The sequence below is a fragment of the Lissotriton vulgaris genome, chromosome 8, assembly GCF_964263255.1.
Source record: "Lissotriton vulgaris chromosome 8, aLisVul1.2, whole genome shotgun sequence".
In the NCBI taxonomy this organism is placed as follows: Eukaryota; Metazoa; Chordata; class Amphibia; order Caudata; family Salamandridae; genus Lissotriton; species Lissotriton vulgaris.
The window spans coordinates 860,301,325-860,325,547 of NC_141696.1; the positions used below are offsets into that span (position 1 = coordinate 860,301,325).

At 43.6% G+C, this 24,223-nt stretch overlaps 1 protein-coding gene across 5 annotated transcripts in view; it reads right to left on the minus strand.

Annotated features, from left to right (window-relative positions):
• The window catches only part of SHROOM2 (shroom family member 2), a 724,057-nt gene that overhangs the window by 162,801 nt on the left and 537,033 nt on the right, over window positions 1-24,223 (minus strand). For all 5 annotated transcript variants that reach the window (XM_086934791.1, XM_086934790.1, XM_086934788.1 and 2 more), the window contains one exon: window positions 3,518-3,624. In XM_086934791.1, coding sequence (XP_086790917.1) covers window positions 3,518-3,624 — 107 coding nt within the window. The remainder of the gene's footprint in view (window positions 1-3,517; window positions 3,625-24,223) is intronic.

Consider the following 24,223-nt stretch of genomic DNA (forward strand, 5'->3'; position numbering starts at 1 on the left):
ATATGAATGTTTTATGGCATCTATCACGACTATTGGAGCGGTTTGTCATATATGAGTGTTTAACTATATGGTGTTTTATCCTACATGTGTACATGAGAGGGAAGGGAGGACCTTGCCTTTGGTTATTTACCCACAGTATATGCTAGGGATCCTTCTAGGGCCCTGACGAATGGCAGAAACGTTGTCAAACCAGAGAGATGCAAGTGACATTGTACCCAATGGCATCCACTATAACTTATAGTATTTTTATTTACACCTAAGGTACCACCTTATTAAGGTAGTCCTTGTGGTATACCTTAAGGTATTCTCAGAGTACAACTGAATTCCCAAAACATTATCCAGAAGATTATTATATCTTAAGAACTCCCTCAACAATTGTAAGGTTGAGCCTGCCCTGATAATACCACCTTAACAGGGTGGGATGAGGCGGCCGATGATGAATCATGCCATATTATGTGGGTGAGACCACATCATCCCATATCTTAAAATTCTAAGATGAAGTAATCAATGAGGTTATTTACACTCAGGCAGAGAGAGACGACTAAAGTACCCCACTCTTTCACGATAAGCCTTGCACGTCCTTTTGTGATTGTGACACACTGTTATTTTCGGGTTCTCCAGATCTTGTTCGGCATGAGCAAAGGCGGTCATTCAGTGAGTGTGACCTGAGATGAAGAAGATGTCATCTCTTGAGAAATTATTCAGCATCTCATACTGATGGTTAATACAACTCTGGAGGCTGCCCTCCTCTCAGGCAGTTGCATAGATATTTTATTTTTATTTTGAAGAGTTTTACATAGCGCTGGCTAGACCCGGAGGTATCAGACCACTTTACATAAGGAAGTGGTTACAACAGAACAGTGATACATCGTTACATTCGTTTCTAGAGCAAAACAATAGCATAGAGAAAGACAGTGTTGCATACATCCGTTGCTAGAGCATAAGATAAAATTCCTCCGTTGCTAGAGCATAAGATAACATAGAAAACAAGTTCAAGGAGATTAGCTGGTAAAGGGGGGAAGTAAAGGGCTAGGTGAAAGGAGCCGGTGCTTCAGACGTACAGCTTTATTTAGACGTTAAAAGAATTTCAATAGAATGAGACATTGTTATGCCTAGCCACAATAAACAGAAATATGATGCCAAACATCTCCATATTTCTTGATGGGTCTTGAACAAAGGGTTTATATCTGAATGAGTTGAATCAGTTCAGGTGTTTATTATTTATATGTTTGAGTCATACTTCTCATTTACAAACCCGACCAAGTTTACATGTATGTAACTTCTCGACAACTGTGGCGACCTTCGGTAATTATTATTTTCAGAAATGTGGATGGAATTCTTTTTTTTGTAATAGTCATTGTTTGAAAGTTTATTTCGATGACTAACTTGAATATGGTTCGAAATGAAAGCAGTCAAAGTTCACTTTCATAGGACAGCTAACAAAGCAGTGTTCACTTCAACCGAACAGAATACAGTGTGCTAGAACACAAAACTGTCCTGCAGCACGTGTCAAACGGCTGCCATGGTAAGACCATTAGTCTGTCTGCTTCCAGGTTTTCTACCTAAATGAATGACAGGTGGGGTGTGGCAGAGTCCACGGACCAACTAAGATGTTGCTACTTTCAGGACATGCAGCTGATAACGCTGGCTGCTGTGCCTCAGTGAACTAAAGCTTCGAATCAAGCAGAAAAGACAGTTTTGCGGCAGTTTGAGATACAGGTTTACATACAATAACACAAAGCTGGGATTGGATGTAAGGCAGAGCAGGCACTGGTTGAAAGGTGAGACTCTGGATTGGTCAGAACGAAAGCCACCGATTGGTAGCACGACAGGGCATGGATTGGCTGGCAGGCGCGAGATGCTTGGAGTCACATGAAGACACTAGCAGGCAGTGAATGGAGGAGCATAGCCCTAACAACAGCACCAGTCCTGTTGCCATGGGAGAAACGATTCTCTGAACTGCTCTACTATTGCTTATGTGCAAGGGAATAGTCTCCGCTCTCGACCAATAATCGTGTCGTTACTATGCTGGATGAACTCCGGGAGCCAGATCTACGTTTCGTTAGTCGAGCACCGATTTAGGAGGATTAGCCGAGATGAGACTTTTCTACGGATCCCTGACTGACAGCTGCCTCTGTCTGCAAAACGTTAGTAAACACACAAGAGAGGGCGAGCAACACATGTCCTGTTATTTGAACATAAAAAAGGCACTGCTGGGAACACCTGAGAAACACAGATTTCTCACCTGACGCAATGTAGACGCTACACATTGTGCATTTCAGTGCAAAGACGAGTGGAAAGGGATTCCTGAGGGCAAACTATGGCTCCTGCATTCCTCCATACCGCCCAGCGCGGACATGATAGCTGTCAGACTACATACACGAGCTAAACATGCACCCTACCACGCGATGCAATGAACGCCCCCGCTGCAGGGTTCGAAAAAGGCAGCTGACTGAGCACATTATCACAGACCGGGCGCCGGCATGGGATTCACGTGTGCGACGCGGCTGCCGTGTAACGCAGGGTCTGTGCTGCTCGGCAGGGCCACGGGGCCGGCGTAGGTGTATTCTTGATGACAATCTGTGCGGTGTCGGTTATTAACCGTGTTTATACAGTGAGTTCAGACCCGGAAAAGCTGCTTGGTGCTTTAACACCTGCCAAGAAACGCCTGCATCTCCACCCCTGGCCGGATCTACCCCTCCTGCTCCCCCCGCGTTCGCATAAATCTCTAATAAGAGAGTGGTTAATACAAAAAGCTATTCTTTACAGTACCGTTTGTGGCGGCTGGGGGAAGCTCCGGCTCCCCCTTCCTCTCTCTCTCCCCCTCTTTTACATTTTCTACCTGGATACAAAGCTCTCGCGCCTGCCACAGATATGACAAACAGTGAATCACGGCGGCAGCCGGAGGAATATGGAATGTTAACATGCCGGTGGCGTGCAGTGCTGCGGCTGGGCTGCTGTGATTTTGCAGCTTTCTATGCCTCACTGTCTAAAATAGCAAATATTTCTCTGCATTCAGGCGTTTTCCTGCCAAAGATTTGATTGCATGAAGACATAGTCCTCACCTGACCCCGTTGTACAGGGGACGGTTGACACAAATTCCTCCGTGTGCCCTTAACCAAATCTGCGGGCATTAGACCACCTTTCGACGCTGCATTTTAAGTACCCACAACATGTCAAAAACTGGAGCGCCCGGTGCTAGTTGGGAAAGTTAGGGAGTATGCATCATGCATGTCATCTTCACAAGGTGGTTAATTTGTTCAGATCACACAAGTAACTTCAGAAACCATTTTTCCATACATGCAAGGGCGATACCTCGGTGTCTGTCTCAAATACTCAAAATGGGCACAGAAAAGAGAGTGCCGCCCATGGGGTAGCACCACAACCACGCCGTGCATAGCCCCGCACCTGTCTGCAGTGCAGGCTTGCAATTATCAATAGATGCATTTGAAGGCGCGACGCGCCAGGCTGGAGACAGTTCACACCCTTCCCAAGTAGCGTCTGGAATGCACCTTACCTCACAGCGCTCGATCTCCCTGCGTCCGGGCTGCGGCTCTCGCCAGAAGCATGCTCCTTTCCTTCCCTCGGCGCCTCGGGCTGCCCCCTTGAATCGATGGATGAACCCTGCAAAAAGAGGATTTCTTTTCAGCGGTTTTTACCATGGCATGGAAACACAGTCAGTCACCATCAAGTTTGAGCCTCGCAAGCACACGTACTCCGAGCAGAGCGTCTTTATTTCAGGGGCTGGTCTGCTTGACTGTACACGAAGTCAGTAACGTGCCGTGTCTTAGCATGCTCGCCTGGCTCCAAGTGCACCCCTGGACCATGTGACTCTCGCAGCACGACCAGCCCCAGCAGCGCTGAGCGCGAACACTGCTCTCCCTCGAAGGGGGAGAAGCGTTAGCACACAGCTACATGCAAAAGCGTCAGATCTTTCCCAGATTCTGTCACCGGGGCACCAAAATGGAATACAATGCTTCAAAAACCACCACTAAAACCCAGCTCTTGTGGCTCTGCATTACCTCACGCAGGATTTCACACAACACTTGAAAACGTCATGTATGAGTGTATTTAGTACATTCACAGTTATCAGTCTGAGTACCTCGTTCTGCCACCCAATTAGCCACCCCTACACATCGCGACAGTGTAATCAGTGGCGTAACGCAAACTAATGGGGGTCCCACTACAGAATGTGGTGAGGGGAAACGGAGTAACCAGAAATTTAAATACCCACCCCAAAAAACGTCTCTAATCAGACCGAGCGTGCTAAGTGAGAAATGCGGCCCTCGTTAAAATAGTTAATTTCGCCCTCTTTCCATCTGCCAAGTTATCCTGCCATCCACCATCCCTTCACCTTTCCATCCGCCCATTGCTCCATCCATCCATATTTTAATGTGTTTCTTTGAACCTTTCATCCATTCACTATTCTCCACGTGTGCATTCTTCGGGCCTTCAATCTATTCACTTTCACCACTCAGTCCTTTCACTCTTTCATCCAACCCTTCACCTTTCCAGCCTGTCTTTCTTTCACCCTTTATCCTATCTTTCACATTTCCTTCATTCCTGTCACCCTTCCTTTATACTCTGGTTCTTTTTTCCCCTTCTTACGACCCACCTTTTTTCTCTCATCCTTACTTTTTCTTTCATATCTTTCTCTCATGCACATTGTTTTCCTATGTGATCCTCTCTCTGCGTTTACCCCATGTGATTCTTTTCTTTATGCCTTTCCTTACCGTAGCATGCCAGCTGAACGCACACAACCCTCTCTTATGGTATTGACTGGCAGTGTTATTTTTGAGCATTTTGTCTGCAGACAATAGAGGACCATAAACAACTAACTTTCACCACTCATCAGGCCGAGTGGCAGTCCAGCATAAGCTGCTAAAGTGGGGGATTCCCGACGCCACGGGTTAGAGGTCCATGAAACTACTACACCTCGCATGGGGAGTAAATAAAAAAATAATAAGATCATTTACCTGCCAGCTGCCGCCTCATTTTCTTCCTTTTCCTTGGTTCTGTTCCTACAGGAAGTAGGAAGCACCCAGGCTCCCCTGAGCCAATCACAATGCTGCAATGCAGCGTTGTGATTGGTCTGAGCGCCGTGGTTCAGCGCTCAGGCTGAGACAGGGAGCCTGGGCATGTTCTCCACCCAGGCGGCTATGCAACCTACAGGAGAACATGCAAAGTCAGCATGAATGTGTGGCCTGTCCCAAGGGCCGCCCACACATTCATGTACACTTAGGCGGGTGCCACCACTCCTCCCACTGCGCTGCCCAGGCTAGCCCTGCCCCACAAAACAGCCCCAGCACGGAAAAATAAAAAGATAACAACCTCGCGTTATTCTAATTTTATTTTTCCTTTTTTGCTGTGATGAAAGGCAGTGGGGGCGACTCTCGCCGCCCCTGCATATTGGTACTACTGGACATCTCATCATTCGATGCAGTGTCCCCTTCCAGTTTGGTCCATAGATTGTACCAGGCGGGTAAAAAGGACTCAACTTTGGCCCTGCTGCAGTCCTTTCTCACAAATAGGACCCACACAGTGAGCTATGGCCCTATGGGCATTTCAGGGCAGAGTCTTTCCAGCTGCTTTGTGGGGTTCCGTAGAGCTTCTCTGTCAGCCTTACTTAGTTGAACCTGTACGCTGCGCTCCTGATGAAACTGATAAAGTCTTTTGGTTTCCAAGTATTGTCATCTTCTGATGATACCCAAATTATTGTCTCTATTACAGATGACATGCGTGAGGTAACAGAGTGAAATTTTGCATGACTCAAATATTCACCTGGATGAAAGAGAATTGGTTAACACTGAATGCCATAGAAAGTAAAAGGAGGCCCCCTTATCTGTCAAATTTGGGACAGGGGAGGTGTATTGTCCCACACATTTGCCACTAAGTTGGTAAGAAGTGGACTAATGGTACGAGGTTAGTTTTCGTTATTTAGCAATACCAATCACACAGATGTATATGAAACAGGAAGCTAAATTACAAGACATAGGCCAACCAATATAGTCATTGAACCACCAAAAAATAAACCACTATGGATGTGCCATACCCACGCCCGCAAGACCTGAAGGACTGGGTTATTTAAGACCCAGCGGTGCCAGGGGACAACACCTGAAACCTTCGTGGGTAACCTGTTCCGGCGTACAAATGACAGAGACACGGGACACTTCCTTCGGCGTCAAAGATTCAAGGTTTATTTACTGCAGGGAACACAGAAGTCACGTGAAGTACACAGTATGTAAGTTCGCGGGATCTGATTCAATTTGCTACTGTGGATCGCTCCTTTTTATACAGTTTTCTCTCATAGGTTAACATGGTACACAAAGGTTTACAACTTGGTTCCCATCATTACCCCAAGAGGGGTCGCTTTGATGTATTCAAGGTCCGGAACATAAGTACAGAAACATTCGGTGGTTCCCAACTGTAAAAACCCATCTTCCCACCATTAGTACATTCCAATCGGCAGTAAACAGATCGAAGGAGGAACAAGGACAGGTGCGGAGGAAGGCAGAAACAGTGGGGAGATCGGAAAGGGTGTAAAAAGGGTGGTATCGGGAAACACGAGCTGCAGGCATCAAAGGGACGTGCCTAATGAGATGCACGGCTGAGACAATAGACCGGCACGGCAAGATGAGCCTCGAGCGGGGCCATCTGCCTTACAGTATCATCCCCCTCATCATAAAGGCACTTTCAAAGGAAACGTGTCTTCCGCAAGAGTCTTGGGAATCCCAGGGTCGCGAAGCAGACAGCGTCAGTTCGCTGGCTACTTGAGGGCAAGAGACAAAATGGATGCCTCATCTAAGATGGAACCCGTGGGTTCAGACAGATAAACCCACGAAACAAACGAACGGTTTAGGCTAGTACAGCGAAACTGCGTACACCCACTAAACTCGTCATTTGCGGTTTATAGATACCAGACTCCACCATATTCGTGCGAGTCGAAAACATCACTTACGATCGTCACGGAACCTCAGACCCCCCCACCACCGGAGAGCCCCCGGCCAAACCATGCCCCTCCCCCAGCGCGTCCCGGCAGTCCAAATGCCCAGCAACATCCTAATACCCGTGCACGGCACCCCCCCCCCCCGGAACCCGCACACGCCACTTCCGCCTTGTAACATAGTGTTTTCTACCTCACACATTTTGTTTGTTTTAAATACTTGCACTGGTGCCTCCATTGCCTACGTAACGTCTGTTCTTGTGATGGAGTGTCTGCCTTTTATTGCAGTATTGCACGTCTATGCGTATTTAGTACATTTTTGTAACCTGCACCCCTTTCACTTTTTTTTTTTAATGCACCGATTGCTACCTCCTGTATTTTTGTTGCTCACTAGTGTCACTTTTGATCCATGCAACTTATTGTTTGCCTCCGTTTTACGCTCCTGTATATCATTATTGGTCCCCCCGCGAAGCGCCCCGACACCCTCGGGCAAAGCCCGCGCCACACATGACCGCACAAACAAACAAATAAATAAATAAATAGCTCACTCACGTTAATCCTTAGCCCCGCCCCCATGCCTGCTGCCGCCGGGTCCTTCAGGTGGACCGAGCGCCACCCATCCGCCCGTGGAAGACCCCCCCCTTTCCCAGCCCAGCCAAGCCCCCACCCTGTGCTGCCGGCCCCCTCCCACTGAAACCTGCCCCCTAGACCGGCCCCATCCCCCCTCCAAACCTTCCGCTGTGCCCCCAACGATCTGTAGCCAGCCCCCTACCCACGCCCACCGGCTCTCCTTGTCGTCGCCCCCCTCCCCTCTGCTGCGATCACTGTTGCGTTGAGCACTGTGGCACCCCTGCCACGCGCCACTGTCCTACCAGATGTAGCCTCGATCCGCACCTAGCGTATGCAACCTTTATTACCCTTCATTGTGCGTCTGCCCCCCTCATGCCTCCAGTCCAGACAAAGACGGGAGCATAGCTGAGTACTCCAAGCCCACATTACCAAAACCTAAGATGCTTTCCAGGGAAGTCACTGACACAATAATTGCGTTACTTGTTTACAATACACACTATTTATTCAGGGCCGCGTTAAAACCCACCACCGCGGTTATTCTTTGTGAATCATAGTGAAGTGCCGTGCCTATCTTCCTTTGCGAGAAAGTAGAAACGACTAACTAAACAAATTATTTCGATAATAGGTCTGAAAAACAGAGTAGTAACATGTCACTGATAGAGTGCCTGCTCAGAATTTTGTCATGCAATCTGAATAGACTTTAACATGTTATGCTCTATTTACCAAAAAGGATGACTGTGGGAAACAGGTAAGTGGGAAATTGTTGAAGGATGGATGCCTGACAGTAACAGTCGTGCTCGTCCTCCCTACCGCCCCCTTCTCCATGCTTGATCCTCCCTTCGCCTGCATGCCCCGCGCCCCCCCCACCCAACCAACCCAATTAGCCATCCCCTACCATCGACTGCCCACGCCGGCCTCCTCCTCCACAAATTCCTTTCCTCTGATGGCCCCCTTTTTCTCGTCCCTAGCCCCCCTTCGCTCTCTTCCTTTGCAGCATGAGGTGCCCCCCCACTCCATTTGGCGCCCTACCGTTCTCCCCCCCCTTGCATGCTTTCTTCCGTGCACCCCCCCCGCCCTCCAGCTTCTCCTGGACAATTTCTCCCCGGCCCGGTCCTTCCCTCCTTTACTCGCAATCTGACCCACCGACCAGTATATTTGAAAGTTGTTCAATCGTCTCTACTGTTGTGCGTGTGCAACATACGGTCTAATGTGTTCTGTATTTTTTCTGTATTTCTTTTAATGCATACCAAGTTTGTGTCACAATTATCTCAAGGCAGACGCTGTACTTCTTGATAACCGTAAATTGCCAAAAACTCCTGTGCAGAGTTCACTAGCGGCTGGTAACATTAGCATAAAAGGTCCAAAGTACCAGGGAACAGCAGAACAATTTAATTATTTACACGAGGGCACTAAGGGCATAGTAGTGACAAATTATTTAACCTGTATATATCCGTTTTTTATGAATGCCACCTCCATACCTGCGATGGGACAAGGGCTGCAAACTGCGTGAGGTGGCGCTTCACGTGGCCACAATGTAGCGCTCTTCATAGCAGATTTCTAGGCGCTGTAGGCTAAAGCTAATATATGTACTGCGACTTAGTCTGTCAGTGAGTTACTTTTTGCGCTGTACGTTTGTGACTTAAAACGTAAAATTATTTTGTATTTATGTTAAAACAAAACATAAATAAAAATAATGTCAAGAGCAATGCCAATAGCTCTAACTTTAACAAAGGCAAAACCATTGCATTGTAAATGCTTGTTTTTATCATTTGAATCTTAAAAAAGATCTTCCCTTTTCTTCTTGACGAGCATACAGTGGTGGTGGTAGTTATCACACTTATTCCTTCTCGGGTAGATTACTGCAATTCTCTGCATTTAAACATTAATAAATCTATTCTCAATAGGTTTCAGATTGTTCCAAATGCTGCCAGTCAGGAATCCTGTGACCTTCAAAGCCCTCTACTTGGTTCACTCCGCCCTGCAGTTGGAGGGACCGTTTGCCCTGAGAATGGCCGTCCAATGGTTTACTCCCAATAGACTGTTGAGGCCGTCCTCGTTCAGAAAGGTAAATACACCAAGATTTCAGAAAGCCAGATGGGGAGGGCAGACATTTTCAGTACCTGCAGCCAGGCTGAGGAAAATGTTACCTCACTGCATCGCTGGCATCCCTTCCCATATGGTGTTTTGTAAGGAACTGACAATCTGGCTTTTCTCCCTTTCAAAATGATTAGGTTGTTTCTCTTTCTCACATTACAGCTTCTTCTCTTACTGCTAGTGCTTTGACACCCTTGGATATAATGCACCTTACAAAGTCCAAATGCAAATACAAATTATAGGATAAAATGTCAAACATTGCTCATCACATTATCTTAGATGTTATGTATTCATATTTCCACCCATAATTAGCTCTTCTATACTTTTTTTAACAGATCATTGTCAGTCAACTAGCAATCCGAACCCGACAAAAGTAATCCACCTACAACAGCTAGGAATTAGATGACAGGGTCAAAACATTATTGACTACTGAAAGTTACAGGGCTGCAGACCCAACAAAACTCCAAATGGTGCTGAGCTTGTGCTTGGAGTTCTGCCCCTACTAGAAGTTGTTTTCAGCCAATGCATTCCCTTACTAAACACGTTGAATTTCTGTTAAATAATTTTTGTCACACACTGTGCATAAGAACAGTGCAGTCACTTTCTTACCTTATAGCCAGGGCCAGTGGAATTATGTGGCAGGAGAGTACCAAATTAAGCAGCAGGGTTGAGTAAATTATGCGTCAAGAAAAGGCAAATTATGCAGCATAGTGTGGCACATTTCGTAACAGTATTATTTCATTGTTTTGTCCTTTTTAAACTTGGTAACACTCGCTGGGCATTACTTGCACCTCATTAGTACCAATTTAACACCCAAATATAACAATAAGCAACAGAAAGGTGACCATTCCAGCTTTGGAAAGGGTCTTCCACTGTGCTGCAACACATGTCCCCGTATTTGTAGTAACTTTTGATCCATTTGAACTAGCAATACCATTTCTTCGTTAAAATCTGCAGAGTATGCTGCAGATGATGGATTATGTGGCAAATGTGGCAAAGCTTTAATTATGCGAAAATAGCAGCGGACGTACAATCGCATAATTCCAACTGCTTATACTAATAAATGCTTCATTTATAAACCTTTCTATTTCTAAGCATTATTGGTAACAACCAAAAGCTGAATACCATATAAATACCCGTGAACTGACATAAATCAAGCAGTATTTCTTTTCCAAATGAAGTTTCCAGCTTCTGATATTTATTGACATAAGACACATGCCTTCCTTACACACGAAAATAGTTCGTTTTTCTCAAATAAAATAGTGTTACACTATATTAAGTGATTTTTGTTTTTGCAACCTAATACACAGGTTAAAAGGAATACATGGTAGTGCCAGTGCTTTTACATAGACTTTTAAAATTCAACATCGATAAAGGTACACCACCCTTGAAATAGTCTTAGGACACCAATTTCCTAGGTGGTTGATATTAGGTGCCTAAAAGATAGCTCTATAGTCAGAAGTCTAAGCCTTTAAGAACTATGTTAGATGATGGGTATCTCTGTTGTCAATAGAACTGAGCAGGTAAACTTTAGGTAGCCTGAGAAGTACTTAATTCTCACATCTGATCAAGTTAGATATGAATACCTTCAAGGGTTAAAAATGTGATCCAGATTCTGGCTAGTAAGATCTATCCAACCTGATGTCTAGTTCTTCTGCTTCAGACCCTAGCTCGTAAGATTACAGTTCTACAGCTTTGGATTGGTAAAATACCAACCTAGCCAACCTGGAATGAATGGAAGATACCTTTTACACATCCTTCGCTATTATTAGAGCTAATCAGATAGGTATGGCTTTGTCCAGGCACAAGGAAAATGTGGTATCCTCTGTCATAGGGGGAACCCTGGCCTTACCACTCACCCCCTCCCCTGTATTTGCAGTGTTTCACACCACTATGACCTGCTGTTAGAATGTCACAGTGGTGAACATTCTGAGGCGAGCTCCAAGTGAGACAGAGTGAAGGTACTGAGAAGAACAGCTGTGGCTGGGGCCCTTAAGCTGTACTTCAAGAAATAAAGACCATCTTTTGTACGCCTACGTCTCCCTTGCTTCTATCCAGTTACTTAATTCCACAGATAGTTTTCAAGATTTAGGAAGACAACTACTTCAATTGAGCAGATGTAGAGTGTCTGTGGTGTTGTAGAGAGTTCCATTAAAAGGAACTGCTCTCCACGTAAATCTTGGGAACTATCCAGGGTTCCCTTCTCTTTTTAGGTCGAAAATTCATGACCTCTTGTATATACCTTAGCATATACTTCTCTTGTGTGCTTAAAGCCACCCCCTGCTTTCCATTTGTGTTTTTGTGTCCTTTAAGCATCCTTGCTTGCTAATGGCTAGTCCTGCCTCATTGTTCATCCTTTTTAGGTTTCGCCTGGCGTTCACCGCGCAAGCAGTGTCGCGCAGGCAACATTTTATGTTTTTCAGTAAGGGGTTTTCACCCGCCTCTCTCTTCCATTGGCTAGCTCCATAAATGGAGGCTAGCCATTGGAAGAGAGATCTGTCAGTAATTCTCGGAGCAGATTCGTGGGCGTTCCGGTGATTTTTTCTCGCTCCGCCCCTTTGCGAACGTCATGTGGCGGTGGGCGGGTGTTTTTTTTTGGGGGGGGACCACATCTGATGATCATAGCGGCCAATGATTGCTAAAGCATTAGCAGCTCTAATTGTTGCCGCTGCCATGGAAGAGAATTTCCCCATAATGTCCATACAACGTCCCTCTCTGTCTGGAGGAGTGGTAATAAATAGGCTTTGCGGGGTTCTTTGAACGCCTCTGTGCAGCTTGAGATATGACCGAATCCGGTCTCGGGTGTCGGGTGTCTTACAAGGCAAGATGGACTGAGATAGGTAGTTGGAACCTAGTGGCTACACTGTGCATCAAATTATGAAATCCCCCTTGTCTTCAGGAGGAGAATCAGAGGGTAAGTGCGAAGGCGGAGATGGTGTCAGGATTATATAATCATCCCAGGGATCCGGAGCATTTGCCTTATCAGGCAATTTACCTACATCAACTTCTTCACCAGAGGAGGAAGTCTCCTGGTGTCCAGTGTCAGGTGGACCCGGTGCATGAACCAGTGTACTAGGTATAGTAGGCACTGGTACCTGAACAGGAACCGCTACTTGAGGAAGTGGGTTCTCTGTCGGAATTTGCTGAGGAGGAAATCTTTGAAAGTAATCCGCCAACATCGTCTGCAGATTCTGAATAAGTGCTGGAGGAAGATGAGCCATCTCTCTATGGCGTGTTTCCTGTTTGTGATGGAACTGATAGGCATGACATGCAGCCATGAATTGCTCGTGATAATAATGTCTCTCCTGGTAATCATCGTCATCCTGGCATTTAACGTTGAGCTCAGATGGAATGTGAGCTACGCCGTAAGGACCCTCATCATCATAATCCTCCTCCTCCTTGAAACCCCCTAAAAGGTGTGATGTAGTCCTGAAAAGGCTGTTGTTGAAAAGGCCTTTGAAACGTTTTGAGCTGGGAAAATTTCGTCAACGGGGGAGTTGCTGGTGCAGAAACAAGTACAGGAATTTCCCTAGTTGATGGTCCTGTTCTCAACGGTGGCAAGACAACAGGTACACTCATTGACGCCGATATCTGCGGGCTCATCGTCGAAGGTGCCGTCGTCGATGACGGTGAGTTCATCGACGGTGGCTTCATAGATAAAACTCAGTCCTCTTACTCACCCGAAGAAGGAGGTTGTTCTTCAGAAGACTTGAGCCATAAAAGTAATATTGCCTCTCTATTCCTGAGAGCCTTGCTGGGAAAGGTAGGGCATATTTTACAGTCTTTAGCCTCAAGTTTAAGGTAGAGGTAATAAAGACAATCTTTATGTAGATCATCTACATGGACCCTCTGCTTCCCACAGGTCCTGCAGGAGCGGAAGAGGCCTTTTTTGTCAGACATATTTGCATGAAAAGCTGAAGAGAAAAAACTGAGTAGCACTCAGGGAGACTCCCTTCAACACGACATGCTCCAAAAATCTGAGGAGAACTTGCCTCTACTGGGAGTGTTCTAGAGGGTGCTGGTAGCTGATTGGTTGGAGCTGACTTTTGGTCCTTTTTCCTATAAGGACATAGATAGGCTACTAAGATATAGCCTTTGGCCTATTTATTACTTATGGCACTACTTTTGTATTTTACTGTGGGGCTCCCATCCCGAAGACAGGGAATCATTCAGGCATGTGAATCTATGAAAGATACCCCAATACTGGATAATTCCAATCAGCATAATTTTACTCAATCCTACACAGTTCCATGCCACACAATTCAATTTCACACATTTCCATTCCACACCACTTTAATTCGACAACAAACCAGATAATTCAAATCAACAACACAATTACACGACATACATCCAATCTACACCACAGAATTCCACATCATGCCACAAAATTCAACAACGCATCACACACATAAACTCCACTACAACCACTCTAGTTAATTACACTCTATGGCGCTCAATCCCACTCCACATAATTCCAGTAAACTCAATACCACCTAATTACTATCCACATAATGCCACTGCACTCTATGCCACATAATTCCACTACACACACCCACTCCACCCCATAATATTCCATGCCACCCAATTCCACAACTAACAATTTAAATCCAACCCACATAATTCTACTCTACACCACATACATCCACTCCACAACACATAGGTAAAAGACATTTTCATTTACAAAGCCAATAGTTCTAATTCTCGCAAAAGCTAGACCTATTGGCCGTGCCAATGCTTGATTTTCATAATATTTGCAGCACTGTAAGCCTGGAAGGGCATTGTTTTGACTTATACTGGTAGCTCCCTTGTGTATGGGCAAAGGTATAGCACTCTGACGAGCTTTATATGAAAGAAAAGCATGTCGGGTTGCTTTTAATAATTCTAGGTTGGCTTGGATTACCTATCCAAAGCTGTAAAACAGTGCCTGGAATGGTTAGAGTCTTTCATCATTTTTCAGCTTGGCATGGATAGCAATTGCTAATCCTAGGGTTAAAGATATTCCTGTAAAAATGGTAAAAGGCTTAATCATTTTCTAGCTTTGGGAGCCTTTAACGCCACCAGGGAGCCCACCTGCAGGGCAAAAAAAGCAAAAAATGGGGAGACGGGCAGCACAGCAACTCTCCCTGAGCCCGATAAAGACCCAGGGTAGATTCCTTTAAAGGAGGGGGGCGCATATCCCCCTCCATGAGCCAATAATGGCCCGGTTAGCCCACAACTTGGCTGAATCAGCAGCTATGTTCTGAGGTGCCCCACCCGGGACATAGCAGTTTCCCTGCCCACATGGGCGCGGGCAGGGAAACCTGTGTCTGCTTTCACTTGGCTGGAGCATTTTTAGATCTCCTGCCAAGCTTGAGGAAACACCAAGTCAGCTCCCAGCGGGCAAGAGCATCAAACGTTTAAGGAATCAGATCTAAATATTGATCCCACCTGAAGGGAACAGAATTATTATCTCACCCCTAATTGTGCCAACCCCAGGGGATGAGGTCCCCGGTGCAGAAATTGGCCTTGATGCCATGCCCCCTTCCCCCTTTGATATACTTCAGGGCCCCAGGAGATGGGGGTCTCCATGGCTGAAAGAGGCTTGGGGAGGGGGGCCCTTATGTTTAGAAGTAACACTTGGGGTGGGGTCACCAGGGCTAACCAAGGCTTGGGAAGGGATGGCTGCGCATCCCCCTTCCCTTTAAAAAACAAAAACAAATGGCCCTGTGGGATAGGGTCACCAGGACCAGGCTCTGTATGGGGAGGTGGGGGGGAGATAGTGTTCGATGCAGGGCCTGGCACTCTAGGGGGTTGCATTTACGTATGAGATAAAAAAAAGACTTCTTCAAATCAGAACTAGAGAATGCTAAAAATAGACCTAAAAAATCTTCGAAATTCTGAATCAACAATCGAACAAATTGAGCAAATCTTCACTCTTAACATCAACCTCACAGCCAAGTAGTGACAAATTTTCCTCATTTTTCACAGCAAAAACGAATTCCCTCCAACTTGAACTCAATATGGCTGTGACCATCTTAGCCACCCCAAAGATCAGTCAAGCTACTAACTTGGTACTAAATAAGCGATCTCTTCCCAAAAACAATTCGCAATCCAACTTCAAATGTTATGACATTGATGAGATCAACAAAATTCTAACAACTACTAAACTCAACAACCACTTCAATGACCCTATCCCAGCAAAGTGCCTACTCCACATCTATCAAATCATATCCCCTCTCTGGACCAATATCATTAATGCCTTGCTTTCACAAGGTTACATCCCGGACTACCTAAAATCTGGTCAAGTTACTCCTATCCTAAAAAAAACAACAGCTAGCAACTCCGACCCCAACAACTTCTGACCAATAACCAACATTCCCATGCTAGCAAAGGTCTTGGAAAATATGTTCAACAACAACTGAACTTACACATCACAAACTTCAATTTATTGAACATACACCAATCGGCTTCAGACCTGGCCATAGCACTGAAACAGCCATCCTACATATAGTAGACTACACACTCTTAGCTCTTGACCGCAATGAAACATGCCTGCTAGTCTTGCTTGACCTCTCATCAGCCTTCGATACGGTCAACCACGACAAACTTCTAAGAAGACTAGAAGACAGGATGAGCTTTTCAGGCACAGTCCTTCTAAGGTTCAAATCCTTTCTGGAAAATAGAATACAATCATTCATGACCAACAAGATCCTTTCTCTATCCTCACCTAACCTACTAGGAGTACCTCAAGGCTCTACAGGATCTCCCACTCTACTCAATTTATATGTTGAACCACTCACTGATCTACTACAGCAGGCAAGCATCTTCTACCACATGTACGCGGACGACACCCAACTTTACATCAAAATCACCTCCATTGAAGAGATAAAGTTACTGAATCTAGCTCTAGAAAAAAACGTACAATGGCTAACTTCCTCAAGTTAAATTCACAAAACACTGAATTTCTCTTAATCTCCCCCCCCCAATAACTCTCAAGAAATAAAGGAATGGACCAAAATGATCACCGCCCTGAATTGCACCCCAACGCTGGTGGACTCCACAATATCTCTTGGAGTCACACTGGATAAGAATCTTAACATTAACTTGATGGCTAAAAATGCCCACTTTCACCTCAACTATCTCAGAAAAATGAAGCCATTTACCGAGATCCCTGACCTCAAAACTGCAGTTCAGGCCTTAGTTATCTCAAGGCTGGAGTACAGTTGCTACACCCTCTCTGGGGTTCCCAAAACCTCTACCGCACCTCTAAAAGCTTGTCTCAACGCCCCAGCTAGACTCATTACAGGATCAAGGAAATTTGACCACATATCGCCACACCTGAATGCACTCAACTGGCTACTCTATGAAGCTCGTATTTACTTAAAGATTGCTTGTATTACTCATAAGGCGTTACAACCCTGCAGTTCCTATCCCAAAAACGTACTCTATCGGGAGAAACAGACATTCCAGGAGCACAGATAACTTACTCCTGAAACCCGCAAGGTCCAACAAGACTAAAACCTCCAACAGAGCATTTTCGGGGGTGGCGCCAAGAATCTGGAACTCGCTTCGGCCATTCATCAGAAAAATAACCTCAACGCCCCTCTTCAAAAAGGAAGCAAAATCATTCCTGATGAGCAAATTCCTACCTTAAAATACGCACAAACACCAAGCCAGCTTCAACTTCTATCTCGAAGATAAGACTTTTTCAAGCCTGATTTGACTCTCTATCGAAGAGCTGTTCTCTAATCTGCCTGTATCCCCAAACTTTATTATGGCCTTGTTGTTAATTATTTGCGTTGCTTTTTATCTGTTTTGTTGGTAACAAATGTGCTTTTCTTTCCCTGCTCACTTTTTAAAGCGCTCTCTTTCCCCTACCTTGGGTCTGGTTCGCGCTATAGAAAACTCTAAAAATAAATAAAAATAAACATCTAAAAAAAACCTCTAAATTCACAGAAAAAACAAGGGTTAAAGTAACATTATAGTTAGGTGAATTTGTCAGTGCCAACGTTAAAGTTTTGAACTACGAAAGAAATTCACCAGTTATAGTTAGCAGCGCCACCATTCATTGCTTATGACCTCACGTATGACATCCCTCATGACATGTTCTATGACATAATTTATGACATCACGGATGACATCATCCAATGAGTGTGCTATTTGTTTTAAAATAGTTTACATAGTGGCAGGTAACAACCATAATAATTATCTACCTAATTTTGTGTAACCTGGGTCCAGCTAATGGGTGTAATTGTTTACAAAACCTAATGCACAAGATCTGTGCTCCTCACAACGTTTTGGTTCTGCAGAAAAAGCTTCCAACAGTAGAAAGATTCTACGTAGTAGATGGTAACTTTTCTAAGCAGCCTTAAGTTATTAGTGAAAATCGGGTCAGCATTATATTTTATGCTTGACACAGAAGAGTGGGTTCACCAGGTAATAACCTATGTATGTGTGCTTGTTTTGCGTAAGAAGATGAGGTATCTGTAAAGTTTTCTCCTCAGAATGACGGGTGCATGTAGTATGATCTTTAGTTCCTTAAGATCTTGGCTATTTTTAGCAAATAGTGTCTTTTTTGACAACTGTTGCATAGAATGTACACTGTTCTGAGTAGATTATTTTCAATACTTTGTGGTGTATTTGTCCTGAGAGTTTCACATTTGCAAAGATTGAGCCAAGTATAAATTCTCTCTGTAAAGTAAAAGTGATTTACATTACCCAGTTCGCTACTTATATCAAACTTAATTTCTTTATGTAGCCTTAGTGTGTGTCAGCGGTTTGATACAGATAAAAGATGTCTATAGTAGGGTATTTGTTTTGGGATTGGCATTCATGGTTTTGTCTTTCTTTGAACAGCTGCATATAGACTCAACACCATACTCAATGACGGCTGCCCATAGATCTGTGGTTGATTGTTAATGTGAACTATGCTTGCTGTATAATGTATGGTATAGGGTCATAGTTGCACAAAATGCATGCTTTGTGTAGCTAAAGGAGTTGTATCTGTGATGGTAGTAATGATGGCTGGTATTATCTTAGGCTATTTTGTACTTACTGTCAGGCCTCTAATTTCATATTAATTTATAGACCAATATGAGGGAAAGTGAAGTTTGGATTATGTCATCAGTGATGTCATCAAGTATGTAACTTTTGATGTCATAAATGTCATAGAACATGTCATGAGTGATGTCATATGGGAGGTCTTAAACAGTGCATGGCGGGGAGCACGTTACAGTTAGCGCTGCTATCTATACTATAACCAGTGAATTTCTGTGTTTTATTTTTAGTTAAAAACGTTAATGTTGCCACTGACAAATTCACCTAACTATAATATTGCTTTAACCTTTGTTTTTTCCAGAAGAATTATGACGAAGGGAACGCCCAGCCTAGCATGTCGGGGCTTTCTAGCGGCATCACCACCTAATATATTCCATAAGAAGAAATCACTCTGTATCCACAAGGTGATCAACAAGCCTATCCAGTCAAAAAGCAGGTAAGCAGATTATTTTATTCATAGCAGGCAATCTTTTCACAGCATTACACATTTCGACTAGTACTATTATTATATCCACTGCAAATGTATTTGTTTGAAAATTAAACGGACTCAAATACATTTTACCTGACAATTGCAAGGCATTATGGACGACATAGTCAAATTATAACCATGTTATTGGGATTAAAGTACACAAACTCGAATTTGCTTTAAACAAATGCATTTGCAGTGGATATAATAAGAGTACTAGTTGAAAAAGTGCTCCTTTGTCCCAACATGTGAAAAAATGTCTAACAAACCGCTAAAGTGATGTTTTGAATTCGGGATCAGCATCAAGAGTCCTCTTTCACTGTTGATGGCCTAAATACTGCCTGTGTTCGACCTCATGGTCACAGGTTCAAATCCCGGCGGGTACACTCAGCCTTTCATCCATCTGAGGTTAATAAAATGAGTACCATTCAGTTGGGTAACAATAAACATCTGTTATTCAGAGCCAAGATACTTTTGGGTGAACGTGCGCTTTACAAATACACAGGTTATGTTAAGTTCAGAGCAACTGACCTCTGCATTTGCATATGATTAAGACCCTGGGTGGGTCGAAACACGTAATGCTGTGAAAAGATTGCCTGCTTTGCGACTGGATGGGCTTGTTGATCCCCTAGTGGAAACAGAGTGATTTCTTCTTATGGAATATATAAATATATATATATATATATATATATATATATATATATATATATTTTTTTTTTCTCACCAAGGATGCGGCACTCAGCGTTTGTAAGTTTTAAACAGCTTGTACTTTATTTCTCCAGCTCGGACCAACGCGTTTCAGCCATCACAGGCTTTGTTCACGGTAAGTGAGCTTTTTTCTATGTCCACTATTTATCCCAATTTAGACATTTATGGTGCATTATGGGACTAGTAGTTCGTTATGTTACAATTGAAATTTGCAAATTGCAGATTGCAACGTATAATCTTAATATTTACAGTTCTTGATACACACGCTCTGCTTTACGTGCACATCATGTTTAAGGTCTCATATTATCATCATATGTAGACATTATCTCGTGTGTTGGGTGTAGTACCCATTTCCAACATGGCATTGTTCTCATTAACCATTGATAATCTCCCGACATATATCATCTCTCGCTACTCCTAGCATGAATAACAGTTCTAATGGAGATTTTTTGTCAGTATATCAATTGTCAAACATTAGTCTTTTATCTGGGTATAGTACCCTATGGTACAATGTTCGATATTCAGTCTGCATATTGATTGAATCAATGTTATTGATTATTCCAGATGTACATAAAGTTCCTCATCGAAATACATCCCTCTGGGCATCTTGGTTTTTAGTCTGATGATGAATTTGGATTCGATTTGACGTAATTTGCGTAGTCTATTGCCTCCTCGTTCTCCCAGGTTGACCATATGTATCCCAAAATACGACATTGCTTTCCAGTCTCCTTTCTGACATGATATCATGTGTTTTGCTGTCGCATAGGCCAAGTCTTTGTTCTTCACTGCTCTAATGTGCTCTAATATTCGTTTTTTTAAAGCACAAGTTGTACTTCCAATGTAGCATGATCCACATCTGCACGTTATCACATAGACCACATATGTGGAGGAGCAAGTGATTTGTCCTTCAATAGGCGTTTTTTTTGCAATCTGGTTCATCGTAGGCGTTTTTGTTTAAGCCAATTTTGCATGCTTTACAAGCATTACATTTTCGGAATCCATTTCGTTGATCTGTTAGCCAATTATTTGTTTTTGCAGGTTTCTTGGATTTAAAATGGCTATTTACCAAGTGATCCTTCAGAGATGAAGGTTTTTTATAACTCATCTTTGGTCCTGTGCCTACAATTTTTCTCAGATCTGGATCTCCAGAGATTAGATGCCAGTATTTTTGAATCTTACTCTTAATTATGCCACTCTCTTTACTGAATGTTGTCACAAATCTTGGTGCTTCATCTGACTTGTCTGTTATTCTTTTTGTAGACATAATCATAGATCTTGTTTTTAGTTCAACTTTTTTCTTGCTTTTTTCAAGTATTCTCTTGCTATATCCTCTCAATCTCAGTCTTTCTGTGGTTTCCATGATTTTGTTTTCATCATCCTGTTCTTTGGAGCAATTTCTTTTCATGCGAATAAATTCGCCATATGGGATACTAGCTAATAAAGGTTGTGGATGAAAGCTAGTCCCATGGAGGATACTATTGGTGGCTGTATGCTTCCTGAAAAGTGTGGTTTGTAATTGTTCATTTTCTACATACACCTTGATATAAAGGAAGTCAATTTCTTTTCCACTGATGGTATGAGTGAACTGTAGCCCAATATCATTTTTGAACAGTTTTTCAAAGTATACCTCAAAGTCATTTTCCGTGCCATTCCAAATCAAAAACAGGTCGTCAATATATCGAACCCACAGTATTATTTTCTCCAGATCTGCTTGGTTTGTGGGATCCCATGCAATGGTTTTCTCCCACCACCCCATAGTCACATTGGCGTAGTTGGGTGAAAATGAAATCCCCATTGCAGTTCCACATTCTTGTTTGTACAATTAACTGTCAAATAAGAATACATTGTTTGTTAAACATAACTCAATCATATTCATTAGCATCTCTGTGTGTCTACGTTCTCCAATGTTCCGCTGCTTTAAAAAATAGCTGCATGCCCCTAAGCCAATGTCATGTTATGAGACCTCAATCTACAAGATGTCTGGAAAGAGATATTGGTTGCCCAAAGCTGTAAGATATGCGCACAATAAGAGGTAGCTTTGCTGATCGCACCCTGGACATGCAAGATCTGTTTAACATTGGATATCTGTACAGTCCAACTCTATATCTGCCCTACAATCATTGTATACATTGAAATGCAGTGTTTATTGAATGTCACATACCATGTATTTAAGTATTTTCTACGTTTTCAAAATGTGAAGTGAACAACATATACTTGTGACATGAATAGATGTAATCACAATTCTAAAACACATGGTACTTTAGTCTTTCTTCAATGAGTGACAGCTTTTTTTCTCTCTGTTCGCGTAATTTCGAATTCACATTTAGTCTAAAGGTTTTGAATAGGGTGTTCCGAAACATATCTCTAGTCATGAACACAAAAAGTCCTTAAGATGGCTCTGGGACGGAGTCACCACACCTTTTCGACAAAGCTTCAGCCTTTCTTAGTTCCTATACCAAATTACCATTACATAACAGCTGCTTAATCAGCAACATCTTACTCATTTAAATTCCAACTCTCTAACTAATTTTGTCAGTTAGCAGATTTTTCCCAAATGCATTGTTATATTCGTCATTATTTTTAAAATAATAAGTATCTCCTTATTCAGACATCAACCTCAAGCCTTTTTAGGTTTTTAAAAAAATGTATATTCTAAAGCACTGTGTTTTATGATGGTTGTCCATCCTTTTATGATTTTTTTTAATGAATCAAATAAAAGTACATTTGACTGACTGACCATTACATAACAGCTGCTTAATCAGCAACATCTTACTCATTTAAATTCCAACTCTCTAACTAATTTTGTCAGTTTGCATAAAAAAATCTCAGGAATTACTGATTGTAATGCTCAATAAATAAACGTTTGCCCTCAGGAATCAAGCCCGAGAACCCCTCCACACGACAGACAAATATACAACACAAAGAAACCCCATCAGGACAGGCAGTGAGGTTCAGGAAGCGGGATAACTTTGTATTACCTATCAACGGCAAAACACAGCTCCTTCTTTTCTTAGCACTACACCACACTGAGCACCTGCTATCTGGGCACCAAATTGTCCAGTAGCAAAGGAGTCCTCAAATCTCGGGTCATTTGGTAGTAGCTATACTGTGCAAATTTGCTTAATCTTTTCAAACAGGTAAATAGATTCTTATTTAAAACACACTTATGTGCTGCAGATATGTGGCCTAATGATAGTATATTATAGTATAGTAGAGTATGGTATAGTAAGGACAGTCAGGCACCTTTCTCATAGCTTCTGTGCAACACTGCCTGTTTGACCCACAACACTTCCTGTTTGACCGCTATGCAACAATGTGTGAATCACGCGGAACACCTGCCGGTGGATATGGCAGGGATTGTTAGTACATATGTACAATAGAATATTTTTCATGTAATACTTTTATTTTGATATCTGCATGGCTCCCATTAGTGACATAGGCAACTGGCCTACTATTTCATTGAACCCCTTCGCTGCGGGGGTTAATTCCCTGCTGTGCTGGGGGGCAGGGGGGCGTGCACAGCGCCCCCATGCTCATGACGAGCTGAGCTCGTCATGAGGCACGGCGCTCCTGTGCTCATGACAAGCTCAGCTCGTCACGGCCACACCCGTTCCCGTGGAACGCTCAGCACAGCAGGGGAATTATCTCCGCATGCGAGCGTTCCACGGCTCATGACAAGCTGAGCTCGTCATGAGCACCGGAGCGCCGTGGCTCATGACTAACTCAGCTCGTCATGAGCCTCGAAGAGGTTAACTTCTACTTTATCGATAGTATCAGTGAAGTTTCCACGTAGAAACCGGTCACATGAGAATCTGCAGAAAGATACTAGGACCCGTGCAATGTGACAGGGACACCAACGCTGAAACTTTAAGTGGAAACACTTCCAATTTAATTCAACTCATTTTGAGACCTGTAGCTTTAATTACTCTACAATGTACAGTCAGTGACGGCTCCTCCGCTAAGGCAGAGGAGCGTAGTCCCACTCAATTAAAGGAAAAATAAAATGATAATAACTATTGTTATTGTCATTTGGAGTGGTTTTCACTCCTGAAGAGCGCAGGACTGTTTGCCTGGCCCTCTTGGCCTCCCCAAGCAGTCCTGCACACTTTGCATGTCCCCCACCAGGCTGCATTACACAGTCTGGTGAGGAACATGTAACCCCACCCAGTCTCCATCTGAACCCCGATCCGCGGCGCTCAGACCAATCACTACGCCGCACTGTAGCATTGTCATTGGCTATGAGGAGGGCGCGTGCCTCCTGCTGCTGGCCAATTGTGCAAGAAGATGTCGGAGGATAAAGGAGAGGCGGCGCTCGTTTCAGGTAAGTGTTTTTTTTTTTTTTTTTAATGTTTTCTGTTTTTGGAGCGGTAGCAGCCGATACTGTGTATAGCACGGATGGATGAGCA